Below are 21,330 nucleotides of genomic sequence, written 5' to 3' on the forward strand. Positions count from 1 at the left end.
GCGCACCGCCAGACGAAGGGACTGCTGTTTGACTAAGGGCAACTTGACAAGTGCCGGCAGAGTCTCGAATTGCATCCCTAGGTACAAAAGCACCTGGGTCGGGATCAGAGTGGACTTGGGCAGGTTGACAAGCCACCCGAACTGAACTAGCGTGGCGAGAGTGAGAGAGACACTCCGCTGGCAGTCTGCACTGGATGAGGCCTTGACTAGAAGGTCGTCCAGGTAAGGAATCACTGCCAACCCCTGGAGGTGCAGGACCGCAACCACTGCTGCCATGACCTTGGTGAATACTCGAGGGGCCGTGGCTAAGCCGAAGGGGAGAGCCACGAATTGGAAATGTTCCTCTCCGATCGCAAAACGTAGCCAACGCTGGTGTGAAACCGCAATAGGCACATGCAGATAGGCATCTCTGATGTCGATGGATGCCAGAAAATCTCCATGGCTCATTGAGGCAATGACCGATCTCAGAGATTCCATGCGAAAGTGCCGCACCTGAACATGCTTGTTGAGAAGCTTGAGATCCAGGATGGGTCGGAAGGAACCGTCCTTTTTGGGGACTAGAAAGAGGTTTGAGTAGAAACCGCTGAACCGTTCCCGGGCGGGAACCGGAACAATTACACCGTTGGCCTGCAGGGATGCCACGGCCTGAGAGAAGGCGGCGGCTTTGGAGCAGGGGGGGGTGGACAGAAAAAATCTGTTTGGCGGGCTGGAAGAAAATTCTATCCTGTAGCCGTGGGAGATGATATCCCGCACCCACTGATCGGAGACGTGTTGCAACCACACGTCGCCAAAGTGGGAGAGCCTGCCACCGACCAAGGACGTTGCTGGCGCGGCTAGATAGTCACGAGGAAGCTGCCTTAGTGGCAGCGGCTCCTCCGGTCTTTTGAGGACGCGGCTTTGCGCGCCAGTTGGATTTACGATCCTTGGCTGCGGTAGTGGACGAGGCCGAGGGCTTAGAGGACGACCAGTTAGAGGAACGAAAGGAACGAAACCTCGATTGGTTCCTGCCCTGGACAGGTTTCTTGGGTTTAGCTTGTGGCAGGGAAGTACTCTTCCCGCCAGTAGCTTCCTTAATTATGTCATCCAGCTGTTCCCCAAACAGCCGGGACCCAGCAAAAGAGGACATGCTCTGAGGGCTCTGCAGAGCTAGGAGCCGCAGAGACACCCTGAGAGGGGGGCTGATGCATGGACAGCAGTGTCCGGGACAGCTGCCCCATGGAGTCGGCAAAAGACTGGGAAATAGCTTGTGAAAAGGAAGCTACCCAAGTCGGGGGTTCAGCCACCTGGGCCGGAGCAGCCAGAGGGACCCCTGAGGCGGCTCCAGGCTGAGACACAAACATGTTAGCACAGGCATCACAATGTGGGTATGTGCTTGGCTCTGGCAGAATGAGCTTACACGCAGTGCATATAGCGTACATGTTTGCAGCCTTGCTCCTAGTGACAGACATGCTGCTGAGGTGGAAGCTCTGCAGCCAGAATACACTCCTGTAGAATGCCTGAGAGTGTAATAAAAGTGCACAACCAGAGGTTGTGGCTTACCAGCCCGTGCTCTCTGTGTGCCCTCCGGATTCCACCGCTCTCCTATGAAGCGTCAGCCTTCCTAACAGTATGCAGCTGCAGCATCCAGCGCCCTCCAGTGTAAGAACGCTGAGAAAATGGCGCTGGGAGAAGGAGGGGGGGCGTGTATAAGCCAAAGAGCGGGAAAAACGGAGGGCAGAGAGATACAGGGAGAGATACAGGGGAGGGAACATCTCCCCAGAGAGGAGTGCCCTCCCCTCTGCTGGTCGGGCGGTGGGCGGCGCTGTATGCAAAACATGCAGAGAAGCCAAAACCGAAACTAGGCCCAAACTGAAGCCGGGGCCTAGATTTTAAAATGCGGCCGACGAGCAGGCACCTTCGGCGCGGTTCTCAGGGGAAACCCCCAGAACCGGCCGGAATTTACAGTAACGCTAAAACACATACTGTCCCCCTAATAAAAGTACCCGGGACCCCTGAAAAACGTCTCAATACTTAGCTTTTTGAGACGCAGGGCCATGTCCCTGGAGAGGGGGGAAATGCTCCTTCCAGCAGGAACCAAACAGGGCTGCGGATGGAGACCGGTCTTCTGCAAGCAGAGAGGACCGTGGAGGCTCCCACTTCAAACAGAGCCTCGACAGAGGGTGTGAAGGAGCGCGGCATGTGAAGGCTCCAGCCTTATAAAGTCAACCTTAACAGCACCCGACAGAGTGGGGTGTGAAGGGACATGCCGGGAGTCCAGACTGGACCCGCTTTTCTTCCAAATCTTTAAAATTAAAATAAAAAAATATCAGAGAATGCAAGTGTGTGTACCTCCTGAAACACAAAGCATTGAACTGGGTAGATTGTCATCCAGGGGGTGTATATAGCCCGGAGGGAGGAGCTACACATTTGAGTGTAGTACTTTGTGTGTCCTCCGGAGGCAGAAGCTATACACCCATGGTTTGGGTCTCCCATAAGGAACGATAAAGAAAATGTAAATGGGAGTCAAGGAAATGTATCTTAGGAGACATATTGCATCCCAACTCTTTGTAACGTTGTAATAACTGAAGTCACAAGATCTCTAAAGTTTTGGGCTTTATGGTGGCCAAGAAAGTTCACCACTACATTTCTTAATGGGTCCCATGCCAGGACCTCAGTCTCACTTAGTTTTCTGTCAAAATCAGTGCCTTTCATAATTTCCCTTATTTGAGACCCCATGAAAATTTCTTCCTTGATCTTGGGTTTGCGGATTTATGAAAAGCTGTTTCTGAGATAGGCAAAACTCTTGCCATCACGATCCATCGCCTTGACAAAGATCTTCAAGTTTTTTTGTGGAGTGGCGGTAGGAAAACTTTTTTCTGGCACTACCAGAGGCTGATATAGGACATTCTTTCTTCCAGGAGTCAAACTGTTTCTCAGTGGCCATTGTTTTTTTTTGTAAAATGGATTTTGCGGCTCTACTGTCTCATTTGTAGGCAAAACAATAAAACTTTATATAGCCGAGCTGCAACCCTAGCACCAAGGCCATTACCTTCAGATCACCACAAATATTCCACTCATAGTTTTCGTAATGGATTTTTAACAGCAGAAGGCTCATATTTTCATATGTTTATTTCAGACTTGCTGGATAAGCAAGAGGAACACGTGGATTTTCCTTGCCCTTATGCAGAAGTACTCCTTTTAAACTGGTTTCTAAAAATTCTATAAAAAGCCTCCATTCTTGATGTCCGTGCTCTTGTCTCATCACATCTAGCAGAAAGATTGCATCATTGTAGTAAACTTGGTCCCCTGCCATTGAAAATAAGTGTCCAAGCTCCTGCTGCCTATGGCGGAAAGAACATGTTATGGTCCCCTGCTCTACCTAGTACCAGCCTTTGAGCCTCAAGCCAAAAGCTCCACCTGACTTTTTGATAGGTTCAAATTATGAAGTAGATAATTTACTTCAACCTGGGTTTGTGAGGATCACCAGACTCATAGCCTAGAAAATCAGGATCAGCTTTTTCTTCATCCAAACCAGCATCTGAATCTTCTTCTAGATCCTGATGTTGGTGGAGTGGGAATGTCAACTCTGATCTATGTGAGACCGACCTAATTACTGAAGGAATTTTTTGATATTTCCTTGAATTTCTTGTTTTAAGTGTTAAGTGGGCTTTACACGCTGCACCCGCCCACGTCGGTGGCGCGTCACGGGGTGATCGCTGCCGTAGCGAACAATATTGCTATGGCAGCGTCACACGCAATTACCTGTTCACCGACGTCGCTGTGGCCACCAAACAATCTCTCCTTCAAGGGGGAGGTTCGTTCGGCGTCACAGCGGCCGCCCAATAGAAGCGGAGGGGCGGAGATGAGCAGCTGGCACATCCCGCCCACCTCCTACATTCCTCATTGCCGGTGGCCGCAGGTACGATATTGTTCCTCATTCCTGCAGTGTCACACACAGCGATGTGTGCTGCCGCAGGAACGACAAACAACCAGCGTTCCAAACGAGGAACGATTTTTTAAAAATGAACGATGTGTACATGACGAACAATTTTGACACCTTTTTGTGATCGTTACTGATCGCAAAAAGGTGTCACACACAACGACATCGCTAACGAGGCCGGATGTGCGTCACCAACACCCTGACCCCGACGATATCTCGTTAGCGATATCGTTGTGTGTAAATGGGCCTTTACTCTACTCTGGCATTCTTCGTCATGTAGAGATGGCAATCTGTAGAATGGTCTCTTGGCTCCCTCCATACCATTGGAACAGCAAATGCCATGTGCTGTGATTTACCATTGATCCAACCTGTGAGAAGGGTAACACAAGATGAGCAGAAAATATGGGGGGGCCAAAGTTTGTCATGATCTCCAATTTTGCACTGAAAATACAAGAAATAACTTTTCTTCACCAACGGCATTATGCTTCTTCTCTATGATTTTAAAGTTACTTTGCAACAAATATAGCAAAAGTTGTTGGGGAGATTTACACAACTGTGCAACATGTTTAACCGAATGTCCTACGGCAAAAGAAAAAAACGGAATTTTTAGACGTTGCTAAGCAAAAATATGTCATAAAGTATTCTAAAAGGGGAAAAACCTTTTAAGTCTCTTTCTCATATCGATATTTTTGTACAAATTTTGTGCTTTTAGTTTTAAGTATTCTTGCCAATATTTACTTTTTGTCTTTTTATAGCATTTAAGGGGTATGTAGCCAGAAAGAATTATATTGTACTAAAGGAGAGCAAACCAATTACATTCACAGATGGATCTCCAGGCCGGACGTATGCAATTTATAACAACAGAAAATGGTAAGTCAGCATTTGAAAAAAAGTTCAGAATTTATGAAAAAAAAAAATCCAAAATATTTTACAATAAATATTCTTCTTGGAGTTCATCTACCATTTTCTATGTCTAGCTCATGTTATTTAAATTCAGTGTTACCATTCTTTTTGTCTGGAATACCTGCTCAGAAGTAAAGGTGCTTTCAATTATATGATACAGCGGGTGAAATAAGTATTGGTCACTTCAGAAATGTTCAAAGTAAATATATTTTTAAACGTGATAGTGACATGAAGTTCTTGCCAGATGTTGGTAACAACTCATGCAATCCACACAGGCAAAGAAATCAAACGATATATGTACATAAATTAACTTATGTGTAATAATGACAAATGGCACAAGGAAAAAGTATTGAAAACATGAAGAAAGAGGGACAAAAAGCCATGGAAAGTCATGACACCAGCTGAAATCTATCAGTAATTAGAAAGCAATCCTGCCACTTAGTGAAAAATAATAGCATCTGGTTCAACTGATGACCTACCAAAAGGTGTCTCATTACCAAGGTGCCACACAAGAAACATCTCATCATGGGTAAAGCCAATGAGCTGTCTCAAGACATTCTCAAACTTATTGTTGCAAAATATACTCATGGCATTGGTTACAGAAGAATTGCCAAACTACTGAAAGTTCCACTAAGCACTGTTAGGGCCATAATCCGAAAGTTGAAAGAACAGAATTTCACCATAAATCGGTCATGACCAGGTGCTTCCTGCAAAATTTCAGACAGAGGAGTGAAAAGAATTATTGGAAGAGTTGTCCAAGAGTTAAGAACCACTTGTGGAGAGCTGCAGAAATACCTGGATTCAGCGGTACAATTATTTCAAAGAAAACAATAAGTAATGTGTTTGACCCCAATGGCCTGTATGCACTCACCATGAAAAATTCCATTGCTAAACAAAAAGCATATTCACAAGTGAGTTTAAAATTTGCTCAACAATATTTAGACAAGTCTGTGAAATACTGGGAGAATATAGTCCGCTCAGATGAAACCTTCAAAATTGAACTCTTTTGATACCATAATATATACCAAGTGTGGAGGCCAAAAGGCAAATTACCCCCAAAATCCTATCAACAGTGAGATTTGGAGGTGGGAACATCATTTTCAGCATATGGCACTGGCAAATGTCATGTAATTGAAAGAAGGATGAATGGATAAATATGCTCAGACATTTTTGAGAAAAATCTGCTGCCATCTACCAGGAGGATGAAGATGAAGCGAGGGTGGACATTTCAGCAATGATCTCAAACTCACAGGCAAGGAAACTCTCAATTGGTTTCAAAGAAAGATAGTAAAGCTGCTAGAATGGCCGAGCCAATCCCCAGAGCTGACTCCAATAGAAGATTTATGGAAGGAACTAAAGCCCAGAGTTCATAGAAGAAGCCCATGGGACCTTCAGAATTGAAAAGTGTGTGGAAGAATGGACCAGAATCACACCTGAGCAATGTGTGCAACCAGGGCCGGATTAAGGTTGGTGGGGGCCCCTGGGCAGAAAATCTGGTGGGGGCCCCATAACGTTAACATTTTTAGCCATAACAGTAGAGCGCGAACCGTAGCATTTAGATATAAATCCAATGAACATTTATCTTATCCTGTTCTGCCACATTCAGATTTACAGCACTACAATACAGATACAGTCCAGGATAACTCACATCCGTCACTTATACACACAAAGTAGAGTTAGGCTATGTGCGTGACTCGCCCACCCCAGGGCTATGGGACACCCGGTGCCGGGCCGGACTAGTCCGGTGGTAGTCAGTGGTGGCTGGGCCCGGCTCCGTGGCCCTGGTGGGTGTCAGTAAAATATGTGACTAGGTGACTAAAGTTTGTGTTCGTGACGCCACGTGTGGTATGCGGCTACTAAGCCGCCGCTGCTGTATGAGGCCTCCGGGGGATGATATGGCAGCAAAGGTGGTACTACTCCCCACAGGTGGAGCAATGCCCCGGGGCACAGTTGGTGCTTGTGAATGTCTATGCAGCTGAAATAACAGAGACCACTCCAAGGGTGCAGTTCAAGTTCTTTACTCACAATTCTTGTCGGGGCCCAGGGGCCTTTGGACTGCTGGGACCACTGTCAGGGACCTCCGCCGTTTCGGGGTGATTCTGAGAGTAAAAGCCGGTACCCTTCTCTTTAGTGTCTCTATCTTCTGCTGTCTTCCTTAGCTTTGCCTTTGATAGGATAAACCTGGCTTGGCCTCCACTACAGCCTCCAGGCTGGGGGGTCACCTGTCGGCTGATTACCCCTTTTCTGGAAGGTCTGCTATGGGTTCTGGCCCGGGGAGTTTACAACGTTCCCTGGGCCTCGGTTTTTACTGTTTGGAGATGATCTTTGCACTCCTCCAGTCTCTAGGGACCGTCCCCTGTTGCAGCTTGTTCCCTCCACCGATGTTCTTGTGGAACAGGCCACCGCAGCTCTAAACTGCCCTGGACAGCTCTACAGACTACCCGTGGCCCTGCGACTCCTTCTGTTCTCTGCGTGGTGTCACCTGGACCCTCCGAGTCCCAGGATCTTCACCAGGAAGCGTCTCTTTCTGTTTCTCTGCTCCTGTCTGACTTGGAGCTTTCTTTCCTTTCTCTTCTCCTCCTTGCCTGCCTCCAGCAGGCCTCCTCCTCCTTCCCCACTTTCTCTCGTTCTCCTTCTTCAACTACATGCTCGCTCCTCACTCTCTCACTCCCTGAGGTAGACTGAAACTCTGACCTTCCTCTCTGCTCTACACTCGGCTGGCTCTTCCCACCCCCCGGTTGCTAAGCTACCACCCTATGGGAGCAGGGATGGGTCTTACGACCCCTCCCAGCATGCAGCATGGGAGGGTAACTGCCACTTTCCCTGGTCCCAGTATGTTCCTAGCAATGGGTGTAGTGTGGATTTACCAGGGGACCGGTGTTCACTCCCTTCCTCACCCAGAATGGGGCATCACACCGCTGAATGGGGTGCAATGACCTGTGGCAACGGAAGCCTCAGGGGCGCCACACTCCCCCACAGCGAATCCCAGCACGTCCTCGGGCTGAAAAAACAACAAAACATGTGGGAGAAACTGCAGAAACATTTTTGTTATGCATAACATAAAACAATAAAACATTTCTTCCCTTTATGGGAGGCACAAGTACTTAAACGTTGCGAACTTCTTATAAAGAAAACTCTAAGTGTGCACTTCCAGTCCATTGCACGGTTCGGGCACATCCCCCATAATTCTGGTAGGGGGCACAACGGGTGCAACTAATTACATTGTTGGCTACAACAAGTTCAGTAGCCTGGCAGTTCGTTTCTTTCAATCAACAAAGTGGAAAACAAAACCAGCCACTAAGTCCAGTGGCCTGGTTACACAGGACACTTTACACATCACATTTACCAGGGACCACATTCCAGTCTAGTGGCCCGGTACACATACACATGGGGGGTGACTTCTTCAAAAAGTACAAGGGGCAGTAAGGCAGGAAAGGGTGTCATCTTCAAAAAGAACATTAGGGCAGCACAAAAGGGACATCTTCACAAAGAATGAGGGGCAGACAGGGGCTATTTACAGTTCAGCTTCTTTTCTTCACTTTCACTTTTACTTCTTTACATGTAGGGATGCTTCTCCGGCTCCCCACCTGGCAGCAGGTAGACAGCGGTCAGCACAGTCTGCGTCTGCTGGTCTTGGCGGGCCGCGCCTGGCATGGCGGCGGCCTGTATTGGAGTCGCTGCTGTGACTGATTCTTGACGGGCCGCACCTGGCGTGGCTGCGGCCCGGATCGGCGTCGCCGTGCCGGGCATCTCTCCAGGGTCCGCGGGAATGGCAGCGGGGGTTGGGGCACTCACGCCGGCAGGGGCAGCATGGGACTCACCCAGATCTAGGCCGGAGATGCTCTGCAGCAGGATCGGCATCGCTGGTGTGGACTCTGGATGGATGTGGGCATCACCCCCACGCAGGCCTCGCTGCACAGACTTCTGCAGACTCCTCATGGCCAGCACCATCTCCTTCCCCCACACGGCTGTCTCCCGTCCGCTCTGCTTCTTCATTCTGTCAGCCATCCTTCTGACCTCAGCCTCCAGCTCAGCGGCGGTCACAGGCCTGATCCAGGTAAGCTCCTCCTGGCCTCCGCTTGCAGGAGCCATTTTCTCTCTCTGCTGGTCTGGCATTTAGACTCTTTCTGCCAGCCGGCCAGCTTTTCTAGTCGCCATATCTTCTTCTTCCGCCTTCCATGGCGGGCACCGCTTCGCGCTCTTTTCTTGGACAAGGGGGCGGGGCTTCTCTTCACGCCCTTTCTTCTTTCACGCCCCCCTTCTTCCCGTGCTCAGTGGCTTCAATGGCGGCAGTTTCTCACAGTAAACACAGGCTATTTCACGATTCTTCAGGCGCACAGTACCCGATGTGACCGGGCACGAAATCCTGTTCGTGACGCCAAAAGCCGGTACCCTTCTCTTTAGTGTCTCTATCTTCTGCTGTCTTCCTTAGCTTTGCCTTTGATAGGATAAACCTGGCTTGGCCTCCACTACAGCCTCCAGGCTGGGTGGTCACCTGTCGGCTGATTACCCCTTTTCTGGAAGGTCTGCTATGGGTTCTGGCCCGGGGAGTTTACAACGTTCCCTGGGCCTCGGTTTTTACTGTTTGGAGATGATCTTTGCACTCCTCCAGTCTCTAGGGACCGTCCCCTGTTGCAGCTTGTTCCCTCCACCGATGTTCTTGTGGAACAGGCCACCGCAGCTTTAAACTGCCCTGGACAGCTCTACAGACTACCCGTGGCCCTGCGACTCCTTCTGTTCTCTGCGTGGTGTCACCTGGACCCTCCGAGTCCCAGGATCTTCACCAGGAAGCGTCTCTTTCTGTTTCTCTGCTCCTGTCTGACTTGGAGCTTTCTTTCCTTTCTCTTCTCCTCCTTGCCTGCCTCCAGCAGGCCTCCTCCTCCTTCCCCACTTTCTCTCGTTCTCCTTCTTCAACTACATGCTCGCTCCTCACTCTCTCACTCCCTGAGGTAGACTGAAACTCTGACCTTCCTCTCTGCTCTACACTCGGCTGGCTCTTCCCACCCCCCGGTTGCTAAGCTACCACCCTATGGGAGCAGGGATGGGTCTTACGACCCCTCCCAGCATGCAGCATGGGAGGGTAACTGCCACTTTCCCTGGTCCCAGTATGTTCCTAGCAATGGGTGTAGTGTGGATTTACCAGGGGACCGGTGTTCACTCCCTTCCTCACCCAGAATGGGGCATCACACCGCTGAATGGGGTGCAATGACCTGTGGCAACGGAAGCCTCAGGGGCGCCACATGTGCACGTTGCGTTTGTCTCTGCAGAAATTTCTGCAGCAATTTGAACAGCACACGTGCGCTTCAAATCGCTACAGAAAGAGTCCGTAATGAAAAGCCAATTTCATGCGCTCTGAGTGCAGCCCCTCCCATAGACAGAGCAGGGGCTGCATCCAAAGCACATGAAAGAAGTGACATGTCACTTCTTAGAACGCAGCACTTCAGGCAGCAGCCGAATCGCTGCGCTCTAAAACGCCACGTGCGCACGGCTCCTGCATAATCTTCATAGATTGTGCTGGGGACGCAGGACGCATGCAGTTACGCTGCGCTACAAAGCGCAGCGTAACTGCATGCAAATACGCAACGTGCATACAGAACCTTACTCACATATTTTTTATTGATCCCAATGTTAAGGCAGCCCGGGCCAGCTCCAGGTCTTTGTGGCCTCCGGGTGAAAGTCTCAGTGGGCCCCATCCACACACAGACACGCACATACACAGACAGGCATACGTATATATACATATTTGAAGACAAATTCAGAAAAATACATATAAACAGACAAATATATGCACAGTCATATACACTGACATATATGCAGACACAGACGCATTAGGGCTCGTGCGCACGTTGCGTAATTCCATGCATTTACGCTGCGTATAGCACTGCAGTGTAAATGCATGCGTCCTGCATCCCCAGCACAATCTATGTAGATTGTGCATGACACGTGCGCACGTTGCTTTTATGAACGCAGCGATTTGGGTGCTAAAATGTTGACCCAAATCTGTGAGTTCATAAAATGAGCATGTCAATTATTCCGTGCGCTATGGATGCAGCTCCCGCTCTGTCTATGGTGGGGGCAGCAGCCAGAGCGCATGGAATCGGCATTTTTTGTAAAGAAAAACTGCATCCATTATGCAGTGTTTCTGCAGCGATTTGACGCGCACATTTGCTGTCAAATCGCTGCAGAATATTCAGCAGTTACGTGTGCATGAGCCTTTACAGGTATTAATATGGGGAAATCGCCAGCAGCCTCACTCACCTCTCCCGCTTGTTTCCGTCCAGCTCCTTTAGGACATGTGGCTGTGTTTCACGATGGCTGTCACTAACAGACATGACTGCACACTGACACTGCTGTATATACATCACAGGAGGGGCTGGGGGCTACAATATATACATTACAGGAGGGGCAGGGGGCATAGACGTTACTGGAGTGGCAAACAGCTCTGGTGGTGTGCTCATTACTGGGATGGGTGACATAGCGCTCTGGGGGACCCATATAGTTCTGGGGGGCTGCACAGACTGCTTCTTAGACACAGCTCTGACACACACACACACACAGCTCTGACACACACACACAGCTCTGACACACACATCTCTGACACACATACACACACACAGCTCTGACACACATACACAAATCTGACACACACAGCTCTGACACACACACAGCTCTGACACACACACACACAGCTCTGACACACACACAGCTCTGACACACACACAGCTCTGACACACACAGCTCTGACACACACACAGCTCTGACACACACACACAGCTCTGACACACACACACAGCTCTGACACACACAGCTCTGACACACACACACAGCTCTGACATACACACATCTCTGACACACACAGCTCTGACACACACACACAGCTCTGACACACACACACACAGCTCTGACACACACACACACAGCTCTGACACACACACACACACAGCTCTGACACACACACAGCTCTGACACACACACAGCTCTGACACACACACACACAGCTCTGACACACACACACAGCTCTGACACACACAGCTCTGACACACACACATCTCTGACACACACACACACAGCTCTGACACACACACACAGCTCTGACACACACACACAGCTCTGACACACACACACATCTCTGACACACATACACACACAGCTCTGACACACATACACAGCTCTGACACACACACACAGCTCTGACACACACAGCTCTGACACACACACATCTCTGACACACACACACACAGCTCTGACACACACACAGCTCTGACACACACACACAGCTCTGACACACACACACAGCTCTGACACACACACAGCTCTGACACACACACATCTCTGACACACACACACACAGCTCTGACACACACACACAGCTCTGACACACATACACACACAGCTCTGACACACATACACAGCTCTGACACACACAGCTCTGACACACACACAGCTCTGACACACACACACACAGCTCTGACACACACAATGCACCCACCCATCACCCCCTACACACACACACACACACACAATGCACCCCCCTTTACCGCCTACACACACACACACACACACAATGCACCCCCCATCACCCCCTACACACACACACAATGCACCCCCCTTTACCCCTACACAAACACACAATGCACCCCCCATCACCCCCTACACACACACAATGCACCCCCATTTACCTCTACACACACACAATGCACCCCCCATCACCCCCTACACACACACAATGCACCCCCCTTTACCTCTATACACACACACACAATGCACCCCCCATCACCCCCTACACACACACACACAATGCACCCCCCATCACCCCCTACACACACAATGCACCCATCACCCCCTACAAACACACACACAATGCACCCCCCATCACCCCTACACACACACACACACACACACACTCAAATACAATGCACCCACCATTCCTCCCTACACACACACAAATACAATGCACCCACCCATCACCCCCTACACACACAATGCATCCCCCCATCACCCCCCACACACACACACAATGCACCCCCCATCACCTCTACACACACAATGCACCCCCCCATTACCCCTCCCCCCACACACAATACAATGCAACCCTCATCACCCCCTACACACACAAATCACACTGCCCCATCCCTACACACTCCTGCCTCCCCCCCTCCCTCGGAATACAGTACTCCTCCTCTGCCTGCCACAAAGCTGTGTTCCACTTCCTTCACAGATGTTCCCCGTTATGTGTCCTCAGCCCCTCCCCACTCATCATCATTAATTAAATCTGTCTCTTCGGCTCCTTCATGGAGCGCTTACCATCTGATGTCCCGTGTGCCGGCGCCCGCAGCACTGTGATGACGTCAGCAAGGTGCTGATCTCATCACGTTGCTGCACGTCGGGGGCGGGGCCCAGTCCCGGCGCGCTGTTCAAATGTATTTACGTCTGAAAGACGCAAATACATTTGAATAGGAAGAAGGAGGAAGCTGCGAGCACCGGCTCCGCTGCGCTCCTCTGCATTGTGTGCATGCCGGGCACACAGCAGAGCCGGCACAGCGCAGCGCTGCCTCCTGCTGCAGCTAGTGTGTCGGGTCTGCATGCACACACTGCGGAGGAGCGTGGCTGCACATACAGCGGCCCATTACACCGTGCCCCTGCTTCTAGGGGGGGGGCGGTGCCCCCCCGCCCCTCACTGGGTACGCCCATGACGGCCGCAGCACATAGCAGGGAGCTCATTGGCACACCTCTGACCCCGGAAGTGCAAGCGCTGGTACTTCCGGGGTCATTCAGCGTCCTGTGCCCGCAGTTTGTTTTTGCGTCTTAAAGACGCAGATACAAATAAATGCTGGTGCACCGCCCTCCCCCCCACCCCCCCCCCTCTGAAAACACAGCTGATTTATTAGACTGTCTTTACGGAGGGGGAGAGGGTGTGAAGAAAAAAAAAATGCGGACAAGTATGGCCCTGGTGGTGGGGGCCCCCTTAGAAGCTCTTTTGGTGGGGGCCCCTGGGCTGGAGCCCCACCTGCCCCGCCTATAATCCGGCCCTGTGTGCAACTAGTTTCTCCATACAGGAGGCGTCTTGAAGCTGTCATCACCAACAAAGTATTTTATATGAAATATTAAATAAATTTCAGTAAGCGTCTTTAATACTTTTTCCCCCGTTTCATTTCTTATTATTACTCATCACTAAATTTATGGACATCTATAGTTTGATTTCTTTGCCTGTGTGTATTGTGGATGGGTTGTTAACTGACATCTGGTGAGAAATACATTTCAGTAGCACCTTTAAAAATATATTTACTTAAAAAGTTGGTGACGTGTTCAATACTTATTTCACCCGCTGTATGTATGGTCAGTATCACATTACTATTTATTCTATTTGTAATGCTTGAAAGCAGTATACATATAAAGCAGTATACAGTATAGCTTTCCAATAAATTTAAGAGCAAGTGTAATTAAGGTTCCCAGTTAGCCGTTTTTTGGGTGATAGTTGGTTGCAAAGCATTCATTGGTTTGGATGGATCCATTTTAAAGAGAATGTGTCATCAGAAAATGATGATCCATTGTTTAAAATAAGTATTTTTGTTAAATGTATTTTTTATTATATTTTTTAATCTAATTTGGATTTTTTTTTTATATCACTATATTAAAAAAAATATTTTTGCAATTTTCATAGAAGCCACTAAGCCTAATATTAAACTCCTTCTTCCTATTCTTCACATGCACATTAGCAGCAATAGATTGACTCACATCCTACAGAATCATATAGCAGCTTTTATTGAGCATTCTACATTTGTATTAAGGTCATCACCCATTATGAACAATGTATCCTGTGCAATCGACTGTATATATTAGAGGTGTTACTTTTCATTGTAATACTGTCTGTGAAGATATTGAAACTTCTGATAGGTCTGTAATGAACAGAAAATGTGAGTCTAATATAAGGTCTGGTCGCTAATGTGATAATTGCTAAATTTCCAATAGCTGGTGATGTAAAGAAATGATCAACTAAAAAAACAGACATTTAAACATAAATACCTTATTTAAACAACATATTTTCTGATGGCTCATTGCCTTTAAATTATATAATAGGAGAGCACTTCCAAAGTGCTTCTTACTTGCAGTAGGCGGTATACTGTATAACTCTAATCTATAATATAAAACTAAAGATTCACCTGAACTCTGGAAATTTAATCCCTGCAATATACATAAATAATTGTTGTAATATAATAATATTTAGCTACCACTGAAATCTGTCAGCAGGTTTTTGCTACCTCATCTAAGAGCAGAATGATGTAGGCAAAGAGACTCTGAGTTCAATGATGTATCACTTAGATTAGTGGCTGCCGCTATTCTGACACAGTGAAAGATTTGAGATTTTGTATGTAGCAGAGCTCTGAGAATTGCCCCCGCCCACACCAGGCTTTCAGTGTACATTTCCATAGATAGAAGCTACTAATCACAGAAGGGGCGGAATTTAACTACAACTCACACACTGCTGAGACCCACTAATGATAACGATAACAGGCTTAAGCTAACATTGCAGATAGAAAGACTGTGAAATAACAGTCGCAGGGCTGTAATCTCTGTTTTAACAGTTGCAGCATGTTGTCTTCAGGTTATGTTGCAGAAATCTGCTGACAGAGTCCCTTTAAACCAAAAAAGGTTATTTTTGTTGCATTAAATTGGACCAGACTAGTGCATGCTGAGATTTTTCTAATGTCCACCTGAGCTAAATATGTAAAACTAGTTCATGTGAACTAGTGCACAGGCCATCACTCATCAGTGTGGTGCCATCACGAACAACATACTGAAAACACGCCCATGTGAACTTATCCTAAGGGCTCGTGCAGACAATCATATTTTTGGTAAAGAATTTTTTTTTTCACTATTCTCCACATCCGAGAGAAAATGATCACACTCTGATCAGTTAAGATTAGCATAAGCAGAACGTTTTTCTCGGATGGAGAAAATACGTTCATGTGATCCTACCTTTAAAGTGAGACCACATGGTATAGTTAGCCATATGGCTGAAATTGCACCCACCATTGTTTGCTAATGGTCACATATTTTTTTTTCTCAAAATTGGGCAGCCATTGACCACAATGTGGTGAATGGAGTCTCCCCTGAGTGCAGCCAGCTCCACCACATGGTCTCTCCATATGTCTATGAAATACAAGGAGAATGAGTAACTACCAGATACTTCCAACTAAGTAGATCTCAAGCCATACAATAAGTTATGCGGGTATAGTTTGAAACTTTTGACAAATGTACTGTAAAGACAGGTAAAATTTAGAGCATTAGCATCCAATTGGTAGCTCAAGTGCCATATGTAAGCCCATGTGCCTTAAAGGAGTGGCCACTTTGATGTAAAACTCATAGGGAAGGCTTTTCTCAAATACCTGTAGAGTAGAGTGGTGCTACTGCGGTCCGCTCATCCCCATCGCATGACCCCCTGGCTCCGTAACGTCTGAGATCCGGTGATGTCATGTTAATTTCCAGGTGACCCGACATCACCGAGGCCGGCCCCAGTCTCCCTCAGTGACTGGGCTGTGGGTGGAGTTTCACCGCTTGTCACAGCCCAGCATTTCATGTGCACTTTTCTTCGTTGCAGAGCGCCGCAAGCAGGAGCGATGCTGGGCTGTGACGCTGGGCTGTGACGAGCTGTGAAACTCCACCCACAGCTCAGTCACTCACGAAGACTGGGGCCGCCTCGGTGATGTCAGGTCAACTGGAAGTTGATGTGACATTACCAGATATCAGTTGTCAAGTAGCCCGGGGGGGTCACATGATGGGGATGAGCGGAACGCAATGGCACTGCTCAAAGGCAGAATGTACTACACAAGGTATTTGAGAAAAATCTTCGCTATGAGATTTACATAGATGTGGCCACTAATGGGAGTAGTGAACTTCCTCTTTAAGTTCTGCCTTTCGCGGAGGCAAGTTCATATGGAGGAGACTTTCCTTAGCAGTGACCAGGCATGAGTGCTTCGATATGCTGCCTGCTCTGCCAAAACATAAAAAAATAGTATCCTCCTCTGCTGTGGGGGCACTGTGATAGCTTTTTTATTCTCAAAAGTTGTGTTATGTTTGTATATATATAAATGAAGGAAACAGCCAAGAAAAAGTCCCATATGCATATCTGTCCTTTATGGGGATGAACATGATGTGATGCCCCTATAATAAGTCATTGTGACCATCAATGATCTAAGAGGATACTCTCTATAACTTTTCAAAATCAATACTGAATATTTGTATAATACACCAAACATTAACTGTCCAAGATACATAATATTAAAAATTATGGTTCAGAATGTTTGGTCCATAAAGTGTTCTATTTTCTGAACTTTGATACAAAGTGAATGTTCTGAGTAATTGTATTTCTTTGCTCATAAATCACTTAATCTCATTTCTCTTCTCCCAGGCAAGAGAATTGTGACACCACTCATTTCACAGAGTCAAGCAGCCTGGACCCGCAGTTGGAGAAGGTAGTCTTACGTGGAGGCTCTGAACACCGCATTGTTACTCCACATTCCTGTGTCTACTGTTCATAGTTGTGTTCACGGCTATTTGGCTGAACCATGTGAACATGAAACCGTTAGTTATGTTTTGAAGTCTGTGAGACAAAAGCCCCGCTTGCTAAGAACTTGAGTTCTGTAGAAAGACAGGGAGGTACAGTGAAAAGAGAGTATCAAAAGGCTGAAAATTTGCTGCGGAGAATAAAACGCGAGCTGCTCCCCGAGGTGGTGTGTCTGTGCACTCCGCTTAGCTACAGATGTTACAGCCTCTATTTTAGTAAAGACCTCAGGTTCTTTGGTAGCACTTTGATATCCTGCTCGAATTCAATATGTGAAATGGAGGAGTCTTTCTGTGACTTGGAGCACAGTACAAGCTTTGAAGTTTGATCCAATTTTTGCTGCTTACCATTTGATGTTGAAAGGATGAAATGAAGAAAATGTACAGTTTTTTGCCAGTAACTCTGTAGAGCATATGTAAGATAAAAAAAAAAATCAAAATCCGCTGGATGATGTACTTAGAAATGTTAAGCAGATTAATACCTTCCTATAGCTTTTTGCTGATACAAATGAAACACGAGGGAGGGAGACGACAGCGCATAATGTGCACTGAGATTCTCAGTCTATTAAAATGGTTTTAAAGGAGCACGTTCTCAAACATACTCAGTCATATCAGCTATTTGCTGTTTTCTGCATGTACTAGGTTGTTCTTTGGGACATAAATGGAGTTAAAAAGCCTCCAAGCTGCTACCATTGTGGATTCCCTACTCCAAGCTCTGAGATTTTCTAATGGTTACACTTTGCACTGTGTGCAGAATTATTAGGCAAGTAACCAGATCATCATTTTTAGGGTAAGTTTATACAGTGCGTTTTTCGCGGCGTTTTTGCGCGTTTTTGGCCTCAAAACTGCATGACTTTGCGTCCCCAGCAAAGTCTATGAGTTTTCATTTTTGCTGTCCACACACAACTTTTTTTTTAAGCTGCGTTTTTGAGCTTAAAAAAAAATGGACATGTCAATTCTTTCCTGTGTTTTTCTGCGTTTTTCCCCATGCAATGCATTGGAAAAACGCTAAAAAACGCAGAGATCAAAAACGTAGCAAAACGCAGCCAAAAACGCACCAAATCGCTGTAAAAACGCATGCGTTTTCTTGCCGCCTTTTTTTTGCCGCAGGTGCGTTTTTGTACGTTTTTAGCGGCCAAAAACGCACAAAAACGCAGCGTCAAAAAAATGCAGCATGTGCACATAGCCTTATGTAGATTTTCCAACTCCAAAATGTATAAACGTGAGTGCTTATTGGATGAGACAGATCAGGTGATGTGTATTTGTGTAATGGGGAGGATGCGGCCTAAGCATACAACTGTCACAGCCGGGGATAGAAGATATATCGGCCATAAAGTAAATTACAAAGGGAAGGGGAAAGGAATGCCCTATCGCTAGGGAAAGGGGGAAGTGGTGACCCCTGACAGCAACTCACCCTCACTGCCTTCACTAATTCTATACAGGTTCCGCACCTGTCACTGAGCAGGAATACCTCACCATCAGCAAACCCTGATCTGGGCCCTAAGTAAGCATGGCGGGTATGAGCGCTTGTCAACACCAAAAGAAAACAATACAGGAGAAGCACAAATACTACCACCTGAGCCCAGATAGATAGCAAATGTCAACACTTATCTTAGGAGCAGCTACCACAGAAGTCTCTGGAACATGAAGAGGAGACAACTGCTGCAGACCACAGCCAGGAACAACTATAAACCGCACCCAAACAACCCCAGGGTGAGGTTTATAAAGGAAGTCAGAGGCTGGCAAGTAAGAGGAAAAACTGAGAGTTTCCCAGGGTCCTAGAGTCTGCAGTGCAGAAACAGGGAACTGTCAGATAACAACATGTGCTGCCAATCTCTGGAATTTTCTAACACTAGCTGCCACTGGATTGTCAGCTGGCCATGACACCTCCTTGACACATGTGTGATAACAACACCCTTTATCAAAGTGTGCAGAATTTTTAGGCAGCTTGTTTTGCTCTTGCAAAATGGGCCAAAAAAGGGCTTAAACTGATTGAAATGAGGCTTCAGTATACATAGCCCTAGTGATCTCAGTCTAAGCCTACAGTTCTGTACATTCCCTGATGATAATGATCTTCTTCTTCCCACAGCACAGTTCATTCTACCACTTTCTAATGGTAAATCAGTACTCGCAGTTTAGATTATCTTTTATTATGCTTTTTTATCTGTGAAATTAGAGAAATTAGCAGACCTTACAGTTTTTAATTTCTAATCCCTTATAACAACTTTCTCTTGAATATTTACCAAAAGAAAGTTTTAAAATCAGCTCTGATAATATCACGATGATGACTAGGGACAGGCTCAGGGACAGCTTTTCTTTACCATCTTAGACCATGCACATTAAATCTGTTTTTTCCTTTGGGCAAATGAGGGGATAAATCCCTCTTCTGTTGTAGCAGCAGACTTCTCAGTTCTGCTCAGCTGTCTGCGGTTGATCACTTCCAGCCTGGATATAAGCCCTCCTGTGTCCTTGCCCTCCCCCTGGGTGGTGGGTCGAGGAAGGGGTCTTACCATCAGGGTCAAGGACAGGAGATAGGGAGATGCCTGGGGCTCAGACCTTGCTACCTTTAAGCATACCTCTGGGTTGAGGGATAGCCTAGAGTAAGCTTAGTCTGAGGGCTTGCGCAGTGGCTCCCTTCCAGTCACCCCCCATTCCTGTCACTCGACTGACACCTAATATTTAATCTTTCTATGCATTATGGAGCCCCCATGTAGCAGCATTATGCATCCACCATATCGTTTAATGCAGCCCCACAGTCGTCTGGCCACCATGATTAATACATACTCACTTCTCGTTACTCGCTGCTCCGGTCTCCTCAACGTGTCCTCTGTTTTGCATCTGACAGCTCAGGACACAAGTGTGCACAGTAATGACGTCATCGCGCTCTGCTGTACTGAACTGTCAGAGGCAGAGTGCAGACAAAAACAGCGGGAGAATGAGGAGAAAGGCAGCACGCTGCTCTCTCTATCATCATTGCTTTCAGTTGTATCGGCATCTGCGATCTGCAAAGAAATCAAACCATAGATGTCCATAAATTTACCGATGTGTAGTAATAATAATGAGAAATTACATGGGGAAACAGTATTGAATATGCTTACTGAAATGCATTTAAAACTTCGCACAAAAGTCTTTGTTGGTGATGAAGCATCAAGATCCCTCCTGTATGGAGAAGCTAGCGCCATGCATTGCTCAGGTGGGATTTTGTCTAATTCTTCCAAACAAAAACTCTTCAACTCCTGCAGGTTCTGTGGGTTCCTTCTATAAACTGTGAGCTTTAATTCCTTCCATAAATGTTCTATTGGATTCACATCAAGAGATTGACTAGGTCATTCTAACAACTTTCTTTCTCTGAAACCAATTGAGAGTTTCCTGGACCCCAACAGTGCTCACTGGAACCTTCAATAGCTTAGACATTTCTCTGTAACCAATGCCATCAGTATATTTTGCAACACTAAGGTTGAAAAGGTCTTGTGACAGCTCACTTGTTTTACCCATCAAGAGATGTTTCTTGAGTGGCATCTTGATAACGAGACACCTTTGTATAGACCATCAGTTGAACCAACTGATACTATTTTTCAATAAGTGCCAGGATTGATTTCGAATTACTGCTAGATTTTGCACCTCTTTCTTTATGTGTACAGGTTTTTCTCTGTAGCATTTGCCATTATTACACATAAATTAATTTATGGATATCTCTGGTTTAATTTTCTTGTCTGAGAGAAATTGATGTCAATAGCACCTTTTGCAGTGTATTTACTTAGGAAATTGGTGACATGCTCAATTTTGATTTCACCCACTGTTTTGTATATATATATATATATATATATATATGTATATATATATATATATATGTATATATATATATATATATATATATATATATATATATATATATATATATATATATATCCAAGAACAGACAGAAAGGGTCGCACTCCAAAGATCAG

General features: G+C 46.7%; 1 protein-coding gene across 1 annotated transcript in view; it reads left to right on the forward strand.

Moving 5' to 3' along the window:
• Window positions 1-21,330, forward strand: part of MYO3B (myosin IIIB) — a 544,035-nt gene that overhangs the window by 411,917 nt on the left and 110,788 nt on the right. Inside the window, 2 exon segments of the mRNA XM_075319688.1 lie at window positions 4,675-4,789; window positions 17,232-17,295. Coding sequence (XP_075175803.1) covers window positions 4,675-4,789; window positions 17,232-17,295 — 179 coding nt within the window.

Source organism: Anomaloglossus baeobatrachus, chromosome 7, assembly GCF_048569485.1.
Source record: "Anomaloglossus baeobatrachus isolate aAnoBae1 chromosome 7, aAnoBae1.hap1, whole genome shotgun sequence".
NCBI lineage: Eukaryota > Metazoa > Chordata > Amphibia > Anura > Aromobatidae > Anomaloglossus > Anomaloglossus baeobatrachus.